This window comes from Schistosoma haematobium, chromosome ZW, assembly GCF_000699445.3.
Source record: "Schistosoma haematobium chromosome ZW, whole genome shotgun sequence".
Lineage (NCBI taxonomy): Eukaryota > Metazoa > Platyhelminthes > Trematoda > Strigeidida > Schistosomatidae > Schistosoma > Schistosoma haematobium.
Genome location: NC_067195.1, coordinates 18,702,280 through 18,720,576, shown reverse-complemented (window position 1 = coordinate 18,720,576; position 18,297 = coordinate 18,702,280). Strand labels below are relative to the sequence as shown.

Here is an 18,297-nt window from a genome sequence, read left to right as displayed (position 1 = left end):
GATATGAAGCGACTTTAATCTCTTAGTTTAAGGGAAGATAGAGAGTGTATAAACCCACGCCATTGTGATTGATTCTGAGCAATGTCACCCACACTCTCCGACCATTGGTTACGATAGTCACGCGGACCCCAACCAAGTAGTCTGCATCTACCAACATGGCTCAGACTAGAAGTTAGTGACTTCAAGCACTGATGCCACGTTTTGGTTTGGCCGCCCCTAACTTTCTTCCAACCATCCCGAACGCCGGTTAGCATTGCACGTCGTGGTAATCGGTTTAGCTTTAATTTTTCAAAAAACTCGTTTGCCAATCATAAACATCGTAGGGTCTGGCACCAATATTCATAGGCCCAAGTAGCGATACTTCATTTGAGTTTCAAAGGTAAATTACTAGGAAATAAAGTAAATAATCTTAAATGCTGATATTAATGTAAGTGATGACAATATTAAAGGATATACATTTATATAGTTCGAAAGGAACTACGATAGTATTGTTGGGTTTGATGTACTTGTATCCTTGTTCCACTTTAATGTCATACAACCAGTCCACTGTGATGTACTCGAATACAACTGTTTGTTTGTTTGGACGTCAATAAGATCTGTATATTTGTTTGCTTAAGTGGAAATTAGCAGGCCTAAAAACTAACACTCATTATTTTGCCATTGTTCAATACACTTTGTGGCTTTCACTACATAAAGTATTTTTATAATCATATAAAAGATACAGACTGACGTTGATCGTGAAACATATATTTATTGTAATTCACGAATCGGGATGCATCAAAATCCTTTCCATATTCTCAATATGGTGTAATTAAACCGTAAAAATCTACTAACATATTTGTCTTTATATTTATTCACGTTTTTTACATGACTAAATAAACAATAATGTTTGACAAAGTCAACCTATTTATTTTCCTCTTATTGCTTGTCTATCCAGAGAATATGCTCTCATGTAGTTCGTTGGCTCGAAGTGCTGACGTTAGATATCTAATAAATTTGTGCAGATCGTCTGCTGTGTCGTCGGAGCAATTATCAGCGTTTAAGCCCAAAACTGCGCTAATATTGGCTAAATTATCCAAATACGATTGTGAAAAGTCAATGGAAACTTATTTGAATGATGACCAATTAAAAACGTCTGTATGCTAATGATTATCCCCATTATTACGGTGTAATTAATTCAGATAGAAAGAAGAGGTTTTAACCCTCGTCTTCTGATCGCTCGGCATGAAACACATTATGCGAAATTATTTGAATTGAAAAATGCTTTAAGGTGAGGTAACATTTACTTACTTCCTTAAGATGTTTTTTGTTCTGAAAGTTTATTGAGTGGTTGCCTCAGAATCATTCCTTATCATACTTGTCGGTGGGCTGGGATACTTCCTGGGTGCCCAGATCGAATTAGATAATATTTTAGTAGGCCACTCTTAGAGTTTTTGACCTAGAGGTCTAATTCACAAGGCAGTAAAGGGACATCATGAGATGCATCTCACGATAACGGGTAACCAAAGATAGCTTTAGATGTCATTTGATCCCTCATAATTTTGGAGCCGATTAGTTTTGAGTCCGGGTTTTTTAACTCTCCTAGGTGAATCCTCCGTATCCATCAACCCGATTGAGGCGCCAGATGTTCTTTTTTCCTTTCATTTTCTCGAATAACACTAGCCACAAGAAAGAAGTGAGAAGGACTTTTCTGGAAGTAGCCATAATTGCGTAATTATAATAGGGCATTTCAAGAGGGAGAGTGAACTTTACCAGCGGCGGTACCAGGGGGTTCAGGTGTTCATATGCCTCCTTCCTATTGTTCCGTTCCATCTGTATGGTTAGAAATAGTAGCCAATTATCACCATTATTCCTCGACTTTGTGTTGGTGTGAATCTGCTACTTGGACAAAGACCTTTTGATTTTGAGCATGCAGATGATATTGTATTTCTTTGCGATGACAGTCAAGTTATGCAAATCAAACCATCATTTAGCACGTATTATCCCTAGGTATGGAATGTACTTAACACCTAGTAATGTTGGGATATATGTAAAAGGTCGGGTTGGAGCAGTTTATTTGTTTCTCGGTGTGACCTGAACTCTCTGAGTTGAGGATGTTAGGCGACTCTTTGTTCAAACGTCGTTGCCTTCGAAGGATTACTTACATCCAGTGGCAGTACTATATTAGTACTCCTGAGATCTAGGTGTCTTCTGGCTTAGTGACGATAACTAAATTCATGCAACCATATTGGGTTACCGACCTCAGTGGCTTAAAAATGTATTATAAGTGTCAACCGAGCGGCTTCCTCATCTTGCATCGTTTATCGATGCTGGGACAATGGAAAAGGCGGAGATAACCAGTTTATTACATAGCACCGTGGTATGAAAGAAAGTTGTATAGGGCTGGTATCTGTCTGTCCATCACGACTCGCCGGTTGGTATTTTAGAGACAGAGTAACTCGGTAGCCTGGGCCGTTATCAGACTAGGCTCAGAATATAAGCCAGTGACAACCATGTTGTAGTTTTCCTTTATATTGTTCATAAAGTAGATTCGACTGAAAGGATTCTCCCTGGTTTTATTTTTTGTATCATAACTATCTTTCCTATTATAAACTATGCTAGTTCACTTATTTTCATCCGCTTATATATTAAGATTAATCTAACTTTCCTTCCTTTATTTCTGCACGATTTCATTTCCTTATTTGTGCAGCGTATATTTATTTTGTCAATATTGAGTCTTATTGAGTTTTGTCAGTCGATTAATACACCTGATTGTTATGTTAAATCTTTGGGCATCGTGTCAGTTTGTCAACTGCTTTTAAAATCTACGTTAAGTTATTAAACAATTCTTTTAGATTCCATCTTATTTCACCATCGTTAACTTAACCTTAATTTATTTTTATCGTATTTGCACAAAATTTAATCATTCTGCGCTAATGGTTGTAAGAACATGACTACTCGAGATGTGCATATAATACACATTATTCCGTATGTTTTCTCAACTTTAATAATACTATACGTGGAAAATTAATCAGTATAAAAATACATAATAACAACTTCATAAGTATACTTATGCTTGTATTTCGTACCAAATACGAGTTGTGTTAGTAGAAAATCGTATTTATCTCTCCCAACCAGATAGGTAGATTAAAATCAAAGTTTATTATTTCGTAGTTCAGAATTAGTTGTGTTTAAAGTTCGACGTCTTAGTGCTAGATAGCCGGAAAATTTCTCATATGTTATGACTAAACAATAGTAATAGGATTCGAAAACCTATGACATAAATGTTCCAGTTATTATCTCGACAATCTTCATTATATTTCCGGGTTGTAGCTAACAAGGGGCTTTTAGGTGCGCCTTTCGTTCTGTTGTGATCTTCTCAGCTAGGTATAGGTATGTTTCATTATCGGCGTTCTCACTGAAACTTGAACTGACTACTTTTCGATTCAAAAGCCAATACTCTATTCTTTAAGCTAATCAGACTAGATATATGACAACTTGTCCAACTTGTATTATATTTATTACGCGTGAGGGTTTGGACTGTCCTGCGTCAACAACTGAACTAAAAACAGGGACTGAAGTGGCCGAACGCGTCGACAACTTCACTTGTCTTGGAAGTTTGATTAGTCCTAATGGGTTGGTGTCTGACGAAATCCCTACATGGATTCAACTAACTCGTCTGGCTTTTTCCAAATTACATCACCTATGGAGAGGGTGAGATATCCGTCTATCAATCGAGGGACGAGCCTACTGCATAGCAGTTCATTCTGTTTTACTTTACGGCTGTGAAACGTGGCCCTTAAGAGTAGAGGATACACATAGGTTACAAGTATCTGATCACAGATGTCTTAGAAATATTGTTCATATCTGCTGTGATCACCGGGTAAGTAATAGTGAGGTTAGACGCAGGGTATTAGGGAACGATGGTAAATCAGTTGATGAGGTTGCGAACCTACATAAACTGAGATGGTTGGGCCATGAATTACGCATGCCAATCTACCGACTACCACGGTGCGCAATGCTGATTAGTGTTGGAGACAGGTGGAAGAAAGTCAGGGGTGGCCGAACCCAAATGTGGCATCGATCCATAAAGTCACTAATTTGTGGTCCTAGTCATATTGATAGATGGAGACTACTTGTTTGGGGTCCGCGCGACTATTGTGACCAATAGTTGGAGACTTTGGGCGACATGGCTCAGAATCGATCATGATGGTGTAGGTGTATACACTCTTTGTCTTCTCATAAACCGTTAGAATAAAATTACTTTGTACATTTCTTTCTACGAACTAATTCTCTCTCTGTATCATATCCTTAAATACAACCCGTATATATATATATATTACTAACACTGAAGTATCTGCTTCTACGAATTTGGTGTTCACCTTGTTGTGCTGATGAGGTATGGCAATTTGTAATGATGCATAGAGATGCCTGGTCCTACGTTGCAGCTGACTGAAGGTTTGGGATTTGAAGTCATAAGCAGTGCTAACTTTTCAGTACGAGTATCTACACCGCGATATGGGTGCATTCAGCTGGTAGATCCGGAATATTGTCTCCAAATCCCTGGTTCGGTCGATGGTGAGGAGAGTCAGCTCTCCCTTTCGAAATGCTCTCAAATGGCCACGTGCATACAACACTCAGGGAAATCCTACTCACTGCCTTTTCGCGACGAGGGTGTTGTTTACGAAATTGAGAGGACGAAAAGCGAATGTTCGGCGCCTTAATCGGGTTGGTGGATGTAGAGGACCCACCTAGGGCAGTTGAAAAACCCTGATTCCAAAGTGATGGTAAATATGGGCTTTAGGATGCTAAGCGACCAAATAGCGTATGAACCTATTGTTGGTCACCGGCTACCATAGGACTGCATCTTCTAACGTTGCTTCACTGACTTATGGATTAGACCTCTAGGTTAAAGGCTCCGGATGTGGCTCCCTGAGGAAACCATCTTGTTCGGTTTAGGCACCCGCAAAGTATTCTAGCCCTCACACAAATGGGATGACGAAGTGTGGCGCATATATATTTGGAGCTTCTTCGTACTAATGTTCATGTGTTTAAAGAAATAGGGCGAAACAGGCGTCCAATACTTTATTCTTAAAGCAATTAGTCCCTATGATAAATTTCGATAATGAAATAATAAGAAGAAGATTATCAGATAGTCTGATAATCTTCGTCTTCTTATTACATCATCAAAACTCTACGCTTAGGCACATCACAAAAATATGATAAACTTGTTGTTGAGGTATTCTCTCGAGTTCATATGTCACTAGAGACTGATGCGATTCAACTTTGGATAATAACAACGAAAATATCGTAAATTTTATTTATTTGAACACATAAATATTGGTTCAAGGGGCACCAAATATATATATATATATATATATATATATATATATATATATATATGCGCCACACAAAACAACGAGAATGGGAAGAGAAAAAAAGGAAGGTGAGGGGCATAAAAGAATAAAAAGAAGAAACCACAGATAAGTGTATGGTAGTGTAATAATAATATTGACAATAATAATAATAATGGGGGAAACGGAAAGGTACAACCAGAAGAAATCTCTCAGTTAAGGAAAATACAACCACTTTTTATGAAGAAAGTAAAAGAAGGTTACAGCAGAATCGCCGCTGGCTTCTATTCTGAGCCATATCTGATAACGTCTCTAGCCACTGTGTCGCACCATCTCTCGGACCCCAACCAGGGGGTCGTGAAGGACCAACAGAAGCCAGCCCTTTGGAGATTTCTTCCATACCACGACACCATGTCATACACTGACGACCTCTCCGCTCTTTCCAACCAGTCCCGGCGTCGGAAAATAATGCATGACGTGGAATTCTCTGGTGCGACATTCGTAGAACATGTCCAAGCCACTGAAGTCGGTGTTTCAAGATGGTGACACCAACTGCATCGTCGTCTCTGCACCCGAACACACGAGGCCAAACCTCCGCATTACTGACATGGTGTTGCCACCGGATGTCAGCAATCCTTCGGAGACAACGATGATCAGGCACAGAGAGTCGTCTAACATCCTCAACTCGGAGAGGCCAGGTTTCACAAGCATAGAGCAAAACTGCTCTCTCCGACCTTTTACAGCCAGACTGACATCAAGAAGGCGCCAAAGATGGCCCAGATTGGCATAAGCCGCTCTGGCTTTCACTATACGTGCATTGATCTCATCACTCACGCCACCACCAGCACTTACGCAGCTACCTAGATACACGAACTTCTCGACTACTTCTATCTGCTCACCATCCAGGGTGAGTACAGGATTAGACAGGGACAACTATCGACTCATTCCATGACGTTGGTACACTCTCTAGTTCCCAGACCTTTGTAAACAACACAGTCAGTTCCTTAGTCAGAAAGTCACCACCATCTTTAAAAGTGCCGGAGATAAGTCATCTGGGCTCGGTGATTTGTAGCGCTTCAAAAGTTGGAGTTCCGTGCGGACTTTCGCCTCATTTGGTGGATCAGTCGTCACTGGCCATGGAGGGCAGGATAGTCTGACCGATGTTGCCGGCCAGTTGAACTGGCCTTCGAAGAATTCTGTTCATCGTCCAAGGCGTGAATGGATGTTAGTGATTGGCATCCCGTCATCCTCACAGATTGTTTCGCTCACACCAGACTTCTTGCTGCCAGTGGCTCGGATGAGTCGGAAGAGCTTCCAGTAGTTACCAGATGCAGCTGCTGCTTCCAGCTGGAAAAAATATCGTGAAGATCTGCAAATAATGATAATAATTGTCAGTATGAAGTTATGGAGATTGTTGAATTCCATTGAAACTATGAAGAGATCTGGGTTAGACCACTATTGAAAACCTGGGAGTACTGGACGACCGATTCGTCTTAGTATTGGGCTCCTCAGTAATGCTCATTTACGACCTCGCACTCGAGATTATTTCATGATTTCAGTGCAATGTTAATAATAGTCCAAACAATCTGGAATTTTTTTCCTGCCTACGAAGCACTAATCCCAAAGCTAGTTGTTTTTCTTTTGATAAACGTCTCTCATAAGCAGAGACTTCACGCGCAGGAGTCTAATCCAAGTCTTTCGGTCTCGCGCGCAAAACCTTAACCGACAGACTACTAAGTTGGCATCTGGTGGTGTTAATGTCTAACTCCAATCAATCCATGATGTTGCATGCAGGACCGAAAGTCCCTAGTTTGACTCCTGCGTGAGTTGTGAATGTTCACTGACACTGAGGACTCCCATAGCAGGATGAAAAGACCGTCGAGTGCTTCCAGGTTTTAAATGATGGTCTAACATTGAATGATTAGTTATTTCAGTATCAAAAATAAATCTGAATGCAGAATTGTTTTGCCAAGTATCCGTTTACTTAACTAGCTGAGTTGTTCTTACCATAAACCTAATAACATCACATTTACTCGTGAATCATTTGTCATTGTGTATTAACTGTTTGCTTTTCAATAGCAAAATCATTAGTAAGCACAACTATCAAGGTTTGCCTTGTTAATTTCACAGAAATTCAGCATTGGATACATTGTTATTGATGAAAATAATGATGTATTTGTAAGATCCCGATCAACAGGAAATTGATTTTCTGACGTTTCGCGGCTCCGTGTAAGCCATTTTTCAGAGAATAAATAGATGACTAAATAACTTTAACATTAGTTTAAATTGTACGAACCAAACAAAGAAGGAAATTTTTAGTACCATCATTAAAATGAAAACAAGCATACTTATGAGAATGTCACGTCATTTCGGTCAAGTACATCCTACTTGAGATGTACATCTATGTGTTGGTGGGTGTAGACAATATGATGGTATGTATAGCGTAGAGTTAAAATGGCTTGTATGTTCGTAAGTGTCGATTTAACTTAGTTATTCATTATTTCTCTGAAGAAGCTATTTACACTAAACCAAGAAACGTCAGAAATTCAATTATCTCAGATTGATGAAAAGGCTACTCAATGATCATGGGCAGTCGTGGATAACAAAAGCTGAAGATGTGTTGTCTGCTTTTTCTATTTTCATTCGACTTTGTCATAGATGTCTGTTAAGATATAATGCTCTCATCGTCTGACTTTTCAGGAGCTGATCTTTCAATAAGAGATTCACTCGTTGACTTAGAATACGCAAATGATATAGTTTTGTTTGGTGAAGACGTTGACAAAGTGCTGTGTCTTCTGACCACCTTAGAGAGCAACACCAGCATTTTTGGGATGCGATTATCTCACTTAAAATGTCGAATGTTGCTTCAAGACTGGACTTCATCAGGGCCTGAACTAATATTAGTAAGTGGGAGTAGGGTGCTTCGACCGTCAGCTTATCACGAGAGTCTGATTAGTCCCGATGGGTTGGTGTCTGACGAAATCTCGGCATGGATACAAAAAGCTCGATTGGCGTTTGTCAACTTGCGTCGCTTGTGGCGAAGGCGGGACATCCGTTTGCCAACAAAAGCACAAGTTTAGCGTGCAACACTTCAACCCATCGAACTTCATAGTTGTGAAACGTGGCTATTAAGAGTAGAGGATATTCGTAGGTTACTAGTATTCGATCATAGGTGTCTTCGAAGAATTGCTCGTGTATTTTAAGAATATTGTAGTGGTGAGGATGGGAAATTACCTGCTTCGGTTTGGGCACCCGGGCAGTATCACAGCCCTCACACATATCAAATGAGTTTTGTGTGGCGCATATGTATTTGGCACCTTCTTGTGCCAGTATCTATTTGTTAAAATAAATAAATCATTCCAAATATATTAATGAGTTACATGCTTGTTTCTTCGCGACATTGTCACAAGTCAAGATTTCAGGCGACAACCCTTCAATATAGTAGGCTTAACCCGTTGATAGATACATTTTATTTTTTTATTTTAGTGAAATTAATAGTAATATTTTTACGATATGTTCATTCTCAATTTTGTTAGCTGTACTTGTTTATAGACCTTACTTATATGTGATATAGGTTTTTTTATTTCATGAAGTGTTTATTTATGAGTTATTTAGTTAGTAACTGTGGCTATTTAATAAATATGCACTTCTTTCTTTGTTTCTAAAATGTGTATATATATCTAGAGACCATGGTTTAGAAGTACATATTGTGGATCGTCATGATTACTCAGTGGATTCTGTTAATTGGGCAGATGTTGTTTTTACTGCTGGTGGTGATGGAACATTTCTTCTTGGTGCTAGTAAAATTCTACATCCTAATAAACCAATTATCGGTTTTAACACTGATCCTTCATTGTAAGTTTTTTTGAAAAACAAAATGTTAATAGTAATGGAATTTATAAGACAGTAAAGTAGAATTGCTAAATTTCTACTTCAGTTAAGGGATTATTTGTGACTAGTTTTTTATTTGAATATTGTCCCTATAGATGATTGATATCAGTCAGAGGACAATTGAAAGTCTGGGGGGTAGTCTAAAAAACTTCTTTCTAGCATGAGACAATTCATCAGTGCACACCTTTTTCCCGTAGTTAAAATAGTGAATATTTAAGATTTTTATTTGTAAAAAGACTTAAGTATCGTTTGAACTCATTTAGTCATACCGTAAAGCCGGGAACATATTTATGCCAACCCAAGGACAACAAATAACAGGAAAATAAAAGTAGTAGTAATGGTTATGGGAATGATAAGGTGTGTGTTGAGAAATATTGAGCCTCACGATCTATGGTGGGAAATGACAAGATTAAATGCAACTAAGTCTCTGTGACCAGTTTTCAGCTATCTTATCAGGGTTACTTCCATACTTAAGATATACAGAGCATGGATAATGTAAAGCTTTCTGTCAACTAATTTAATTTATTCTTTATAGCCGCTTCATATTTGCTCACATATGTTGCAAGTTAACACTGTCTCTAAGCTAGTCAACTGATACTAATGGCACAAGTGAATCACATAGTCTTGGTCCTTATACTTCCAAGCTATCCTGATAGAAAGTAAATGTAGCAGGGCTCGAACCTGCAACTCACTTTTTTGGTCAAGTGGTGTGATCATTAAGTCAGATTGACATAATATTCCATATGATTGACTTTTAATCAGATGTTTTCTGTGACAGTTGGTAGTGTTACATGGCTGCCTAAATAAAAGAAGATGGAGTTAGTCTAAAGCCTACAGTCTAATAATCGAAAATCCAGTGTTTTAACCTTCCGTTTAACTGAACAATTGCGTGACACCGCCTGTAAGCAGTGACTCTGGATAAACATCTGTGGGACTATACAGGTTAGCTCGGGTGTGAATGTCTGAATAAAACGAAATGCGCATCGATATGGCTGACTGACTGTTGGTTCCCACCTCTCGTCTTAATCAAAAAACACTAAATAGAGGTAAACATTGTGGTGATCATGAAGTGGGAACAGCTCAATGAAGTGTGCCTTAAAAATATGGATAAGTCCAGTGCTAAGATAATAATTATTATGTTGTTTAAGCAACGAAGTTTCATACCTTTCAATCCATATACAACTCGCTGAAACTATGCAGATCCTACAACGTTGCCAATATTCAATACGCTTACACGTGGGGAAATCGACTTCAGTGACTTGCTTGGTATCGGCTAGCTTAGGGTGACATAAAATTATTCGTTTATATTAATAAAACCAGTTTTAAGCTATTTAACATGATCAATGTATGAAATCCAGTGATATGATGTAGTCGATTGATTGTTCTCCTCGAGACCGGATTGTTGATGTAACCCACACGTTCCCCAAAGGAACTGGTATCAAAAAGATCAAAAGAGAGCTTTTTATTGAATAAAATAGATTGCTTATACAGGAATTATTGAACAGAAAAGTAAGTATGTTTAAATATCACTAAAGATTACTGAATAGTAGCGATTGACAATTATAATGATGGTTTATCTCTTACGAAAATAACTACTTATTTCAATGGTTGAGATCATGAGTCAATTGAACCTAGACCACCATGGAAACCCTGGAAGCACTAGACAGACGTCTCGTCCTACCGTGGGACTCCACAGCACTACACATCCACGATCCCGACTTGCGGGATTCGAACCCAGGACCTACCAGTCTCGCGCGTGAATGCTAAACCTCTAGACCACTGAGCCGGCATCCGACGGTGTTAATGTCTAACTTCAACCAGTCCACGAAGTTGAGCGACACGTCCACCAATGTCTTCAGTGAGTTACTATCTGACAACAGACCCGGTTGAACTCCACTGGTCATTGCTTTTCACTTGATTGCCAGGAAATATCTCTTGAAGCCAGTCACTAGTGAGCATTTAAACACATGAACATAGGTACGAAGAAGCTCCAAATATATATGCGCCACACTTCGTCATCCCATTTGTGTGAGGGCTAGAATACTTTGCGGGTGCCTAAACCGAACAAGATGGTTTCCTCAGGGAGCCACATCCGGAGCCTTTAACCTAGAGGTCTAATCCATAAGTCAGTGAAGCAACGTTAGAAGATGCAGTCCTATAGTAGCCGGTGACCAACAATAGGTTCATACGCTATTTGGTCGCTTAGCATCCTAAAGCCCATATTTACCATCACTTTGGAATCAGGGTTTTTCAACTGCCCTAGGTGGGTCCTCTACATCCACCAACCCGATTAAGGCGCCGAACATTCGCTTTTCGTCCTCTCAATTTCGTAAACAACACCCTCGTCGCGAAAAGGCAGTGAGTAGGATTTCCCTGAGTGTTGTATGCACGTGGCCATTTGAGAGCACTTCGAAAGGGAGAGCTGACTCTCCTCACCATCGACCGGACCAGGGCATTTGTGGGCCATAAATGACAAGATAATAAAATAATAATCTTCAGAAAATCCATCTTCAGTTCCCCTACTTTATCCCCCTGTTGGTCTTGTCCTACACTGTTTTTGAGTTTGAAACGCTTAACTTTCAACCAAATAGATTTCAGTTTATAACTTTACCCCACTTAATTTGCTTTGAACAGGCTAATAGTATCAGTAACGTTTACTCACTTTAAGTCTAACTCAAGGCCAACTATAGTATTTGAACTCGTTTTTTTTTACTCAACAGGGTTTTTTAAAATAACCAAATTTAAAAAAAATTGTCTGCGTTTTTCGAAATAACCACAGCGTTTTGTAAATTTCTTTCATAATCCTTGCATGCCAGAGATGAATAGAAAAAACAATATAATTTCAAATGAGTAGAGACAGTGCTTCTTTGTAGCAATGTTCATGTGTTTAAATAAGTAAATAAACTTCCTAACGAAGTATTCTTTCCATTTATTTCTGTATATGTAGCTCTCATGGATTTTTATGTTTACCGAAATGGTGTACTTCCAATGTTCCTACAGCTATTCATCTTCTTTTATCAAAACATTTCCAGTAAGTGCAATGATCAATTTACAACTATCAAATTCAGTTTTGTTTTTATTTTATTAGTTTATTCAAATATTTTGATTTTGATTCATGTTAATTAAATTTATTATTTTCACTTGTCAAACATTTCAAATAGGATGGAAAAGAATAATTGTGTTAGTTACTCGTTTGATTAGTAATTAATTCAATTTTGGGAATTAATCAGTGTATTGTGAGCAACAACTTATTGAAATAGGGTCCTTTGTTCAGGATAGTCTTATTATAAAGCTTTCATTGATTCCCTAAACAATATCATCAGCGAAAAACATTGAAGTTTTGATTACAACAAAGCCATTATCTTTTACTAAAATCTCCACCATCTATAGATCCTAAACATTTGAATTTATCTTCTGCAAGTGTTATGTACAACTGAAGGTTCGTTGGATCTACTCGTCCGTAGGACGAGTAGTATCATCACAAATTTTAGTTCTATGAATCCAAATTATCTCTGAAGCACTTCAGACATCAAATATATAGCTGGTACAATATGTTATGTAAGCTAAGTACTCAAATTATTAGCGAAAAATCTGAAGAAGATTTCTGTTAAACTATGAATCGCACCTTGATCGAGTTATTTGAAATCTATCCAAGAACTTTTAATATTATGTCCATGTATGCAATGTGTGTTGGACCACTTTTATTATCTAACTTATTGACCCTTACACTGTCGGGAATCCAACAAAGACCAATATCATTTTATCTAGTTTTCAGTTCTACTGATTGCCCTCTACTACATATCATCAAACACTGTGCACTGCAATGTCGAGCTTTTTCATATAGTGGCTGCATTGTAACTTGATTGATTAAGTATGATCAGTATAACTAACTAGGCATTGGTTATTACAATATGAACAGTTTTTACGTAAAGATCTCTGTCCCACAGGAGGTTAGCTATGGCCCAAATTACTCAGTTATAACATCTCTTGTTATGGCACTAGTTGACACGGGTTCAAATTTCACAATGAAGCGTCATTTCCATCAGGTGTGTATACACGTCTTGCTGACCAGTACCAAATAGCACTAAGCCTAATTTGAGGTTTTCACGTGGATCTCTTCCGACCATCACATATATTGACATATATTATAAAGAGTTAACAAAAAACTCTATATCTAACGGTGTTAATCCCGAAATATCTACTTTCTATCCAATTTAGACTACTACTAGCTCTCGGAAAGATTTAAACATATTCGTTGTTTCAACTATGACATTGAGTCACAGTGTAAGATGACCCTTGGCGGATTTTGAAAATAAAAGAGGACGTTTTTGAAAAAAACTCCTGTAAATAAATGACATTGAGAAAACAGGCAAATTTTCAAATTTCCTTCGTTTGTTCCTTTGCGACAACCACTGGTATGTTGTGCGAGTTGTCTAGAATTATTTCTATTGATACTAATTGGAACTGTACGACTTGCCTTATCCTAGACCCAGCCATTCTATTGTTAAATTCTTGATGATATGTGAAAATTTCACTGGACTTATGGTTATACAATGGTCGTTTGAGTGTATAATTAATGATCCCAACACTTATTTTTGGTAGTTCCATATGTTAACTGTTCGAATAATTATCTAGTGTAAATGGTCAGAAATCAGCCAGTCATAATACACATAAGACCTGGGACCGATGGGTATAGACCTATGTTGTCATACCACATCAGTTCAGTGAAATAAAGTTAACTAATGTTCTAGACATTATATGAGTCAAAATGATCCACATTTGTTTACCACAAGAGAGTTTCTGTCATTTCTTCTATCGCCTCAGGTCCCAAACTTTACTTGATAAGGCATCAATCAACTGTAATTATTTATCAAATTACCATCTTAATAACATCTTGAATGAACCCATCAAATTGTGGGATTGATATAATATCTCTCTTTGCAGCATTATACAAACTTACTAAAAGCAACTAGATAATTTGTGTAGAATTATGCTGACGAGTCCTGACTAGCATAAAACCAAGCTCAAGTTTTCTCTACCACCTACCTCTAACCAGCTAATATCTTAGTATTGTGGACTTGATTTCTATTCACTTAGACTGAGGGTCACATTGCAACATAATTTGTCGAATTTGGTCAGGATTAAGAAGAACTAAATAAACATGAAATTGGTTACCACTAAGCGATTTTTGTTATTCACGTCTGGAATCATTTTTCGAATCATTGGATTTATTTGTTAAACATATTAGAGGGACACTAACAAATTCTATATACATATTCGTAATATGTGAATATCTTAATATCGAGCCCGAAACTGCTAAACGTTACAATAACAACCATCTTTAACAACTAATTGAAATATTGGTCGTATTCAGTGCTAATTAGCAGGCTTAGGTCTGACATAAACTTTTAGGTTGATTTGGCTGCTAAATGTGAATAAGGTCAACTGTATCAATTGATATTTAGCTGTACCGACGTTTAATTTCGATATAATAAATAAAAACCTATATTTGTCTAGCTGAACAATGTGAAAAATATTGCATTCATTTTGTATTTGTTGTTTAAATTTTTCCATTGATGTTTGGGACTGTAATTGATCGGTCTCTTACTAGCATATGTGCATCGTGTGAGGATTGCTTCGATATTGCCTTAAACCACAAACATAAACACCGATGGATGGTGGCTAGCAGTGGGGTCAAGGACGCGCGTTTCGTCCTAGCCAAGTAAATGACGCGATGGCTTTTGTAGGAAACGGTACTGTGTTTGTGTCCCGGAGTGAACATCAACCCTTGGATACAGCTTCATCCAGCTAACGAGTCCCGAATAGGACGAAACGCGCATCCTGGATTCCACTGCTAACGGCCTTCCATCATTCTTATTACGGTTTGCATGTACTATTATTAAACAGATCAATGTTCATTAGATAAGATCGACATTTGATAAACCAGAAAAAGTATTACTAATATGAGAGCCATGATCACATTATCATTATTCTCAATTGATTATATGGCGTATTCACTAGGGCGTGGTGAGAATTTATTAGTGGTTAGTTCAGTTGACCTTAGCCATAGAAATGCTTTTGTTGTGATAGCGAACTGACCTCAGTATATAATTTTCAAACTATAGTAAAATAAGATTATCATTTATCTCACGGTCGTTTTATTATCAGTCAGTCAGTCAGTAACAACGTAGAACTTCGTACGTACGTACATCAGTTCGAGTTGCCACACCACATTAGCACAGAGATTCAGTTGTCGATTCAAATCCCGTAGTGGTAGAGGTAATAAGAGTATAAGCAGTAATCGGGAAGATTAGGGTTTGGAGATGTTATTTAAAGAGTATAATCCAGTGAAATAAATTTGGAAAGAGGAAAAAAGGGACATGAAGAATTCAGAAGATTAGAATTTGGGAGAACACAGAGAGTGGATGCACCTGCGCCATTGCAAACGATTTTGAGCCATGTCATTCACGGTCTCTAACCATCGGTTGCTATCATCTCGCAGTCCCCAACCAGGTAGTCTACACCTACCAACATGACTCAGTTCACTTGTCAGTTACTTCATGGACTTGTGCCATGTTTTGGTCTGGCCGCCCCTAGCTTTCTTCCAACCTACTCCTATACCACTGAACATCGCACGTCCAGGCAGTCGGTTGTTGGGCATACGTAACACGTGTCCCAGCCATCTCAACTGATGAAGTTTCAGTACTTCATCAATTGATTTGCCATCCTTACCTAGTACCCGTTCCCTAACAACTGTGTTACTTACTCGATAGTCCCATGATGTACGAGCAATGTTTCGAAGACACCTATGATCAAATACTAGTAGCCTACGGATATCCTCTACTCTTACCGGCCATGTTTCACTGCCATAAAGCAGGACGGAACGAACTGCTGCACAGTAAACACGTCCTTTGGTTGATAGACGGATATCTCGCCTACGCCATAAATGACGCAAGTTGGTAAAAGCTAGTCGAGCCTTCTGTGTCCGTGCTGAGATTTCGACACACACTAAACCACAAGGGCTGATGAGACTTCCAAGATAAGTGAAGCGGTCGACACACTCAATTACTTCACTCCCTATCATTAGTTCGGGCGTCAATGCAACCCAATCCTGAAGCAATATTTTACATTTCGAGGGGGAGAATCGCATCCCGAACATGCTTGCATTGTTGCTTAGAGTGGTCAAAAGACTCTGCATTTTGTCAGCGTCTTCACCAAATAAAACTATGTCATCTGCATATTCTAAGTCAACAAGTGAACCTCCCGGTACAAGTTCAACCCCTGGAAATTTAGACGAGGAAAGTGTTATCTCTAAAAGTACGTCGACCACAAAGTTGAACAAGAATGGGGAGAGTGGACAGCCCTGACGAACACCACTTGAGGTAATCAATTCTGATGACAGTTCGCCATAAGCTCTTACTCTACCAGTTGTGTTCGAGTAGTGAGCCTTTATAAGGTTAATGTACTTCTTTGGTACTCCTTTCAGTGACAAACACTGCCATAGAACCTCACGATCGACAGAGTCGAATGTCGCCTTAAGGTCGAGAAATACTACCATTGTGGGGCGTCTGAACGTGTGTCTGTGTTCTAGAACCTGACGTAGTGTGAATATCTGATCTATACAACCACGTCCAGGTCGAAAACCAGCCTGGTTTTCTCTAATCTGCTCTTCACGAGCTTTGATTAGGCGTCGAAGTATTATTGAAGCTAATATTTTAGACACTATATTAGTCAAACTGATTACTCTGTGATTGTCACAAGAGGACTTTTGTCCTTTCTTATAGACTGGCACAATCAGTGATTGAGACCAGTCAGATGGGATTACGTCCAGTTCCCAAATTCTACCTAAGACCTCGGTTAATCTCATTGCCAATACTGGACCACCATCCTAAAAATCTCAGGAGTAAACCTGTCAGGGCCTGCTGCTCTCCCTCATTTCAGATTTCCTATGGCTTTTTCAACTTCGTAAAGGGACGGAGGACCTACATTAACTTGCCATTCAGGTTGACTAGAGATCGTGGGAAACTGAAGTGTGGCTGAAGGCCAGTTGAACTGATCCCTAAAGTGTTCTGCCCATCGATCCAATCTCCTGGATTGAGAATGAATAATATATCCATCTTTCTCTGAGATTGTTTTGACTTTTGATAAGAATTTTCTCATCCCGTTTCGTCCATTTAAATGATCGGTTTAAAACTGGTAATAATTGGTTAGTTATTTCTGAAATTTGATATAAAAGATAAATATCTCTCTACTGATCACTTTTTTTCGAAATTATGAACGTGAATAACGTACAAAGTACAGGCTTTATTGTTTCGTACGTCCTCACGGACACGGATAACGTGTTCTTAAGTACGTTGTATCTGGTAGCGTTTTAATCAATTGAAGCGTTGAAGAGCACCAGAAATTATGAAATGGTGATGCACTGTCATTATGCACTTCGCCATTCTTATTTCTGTAAGAATCTGAAGCCGCATATTAAATTTGTATGTTGGAGAAATGGTCATAGAGTACCTAGCGGATCCTCACAGCCGATTAGACGAAGGAGGTAAGTTGGATAGAGTTATTATGTTGTTCATGAAGGGCTACAATAAGCTCTCAATATCCAGCCTTCATCTATTGTAAATTAATTGAAGGTTACTAGACTGTTGCTCGTGGGATTGTACATCACAACCATGAGTGTAATTTACTGAGGTATGACAAAAATTCTTGGATACGCGCAGGTTAACTGACGCAGAATTCGAAACCGTGACAGTTCAATCATGGCATTGAGTAACAGAATATCTTACATATACATAGTCTGGTTAGCGAGATTGAACTAAATAACTGACACTTGTAAAGTTATGTTAGTGTTGATTATCCGTTAATCAACAAAATCTAAGCCTCGTTGCATAGATTTCAATGTTTCTGGTATCTGTAGCTAATGAACGTTATCTACACACATTGTAAACTGAAGTGTGTTAATTATTTGCTCGGTGCTTCCTTACATTTATGAAATATAGTTATCAAAGTTGTAAAATATGCAAACGATGGCATGGTTAAAATGATTTGATCAATACTTAGGCATTTTTATTGT

General features: G+C 38.4%; 1 protein-coding gene across 1 annotated transcript in view; it reads left to right on the top strand.

Annotated features, from left to right (window-relative positions):
- NADK2 (NAD kinase 2, mitochondrial) overlaps positions 1 to 18,297 on the top strand; it is a 30,357-nt gene that overhangs the window by 2,279 nt on the left and 9,781 nt on the right. Inside the window, exons 2-5 of the mRNA XM_051210597.1 lie at positions 938 to 1,137; positions 1,182 to 1,270; positions 9,018 to 9,188; positions 12,172 to 12,255. Of these exons, the coding sequence (XP_051070604.1) occupies positions 943 to 1,137; positions 1,182 to 1,270; positions 9,018 to 9,188; positions 12,172 to 12,255 (539 nt within the window). The 5' untranslated portion in view covers positions 938 to 942. The remainder of the gene's footprint in view (positions 1 to 937; positions 1,138 to 1,181; positions 1,271 to 9,017; positions 9,189 to 12,171; positions 12,256 to 18,297) is intronic.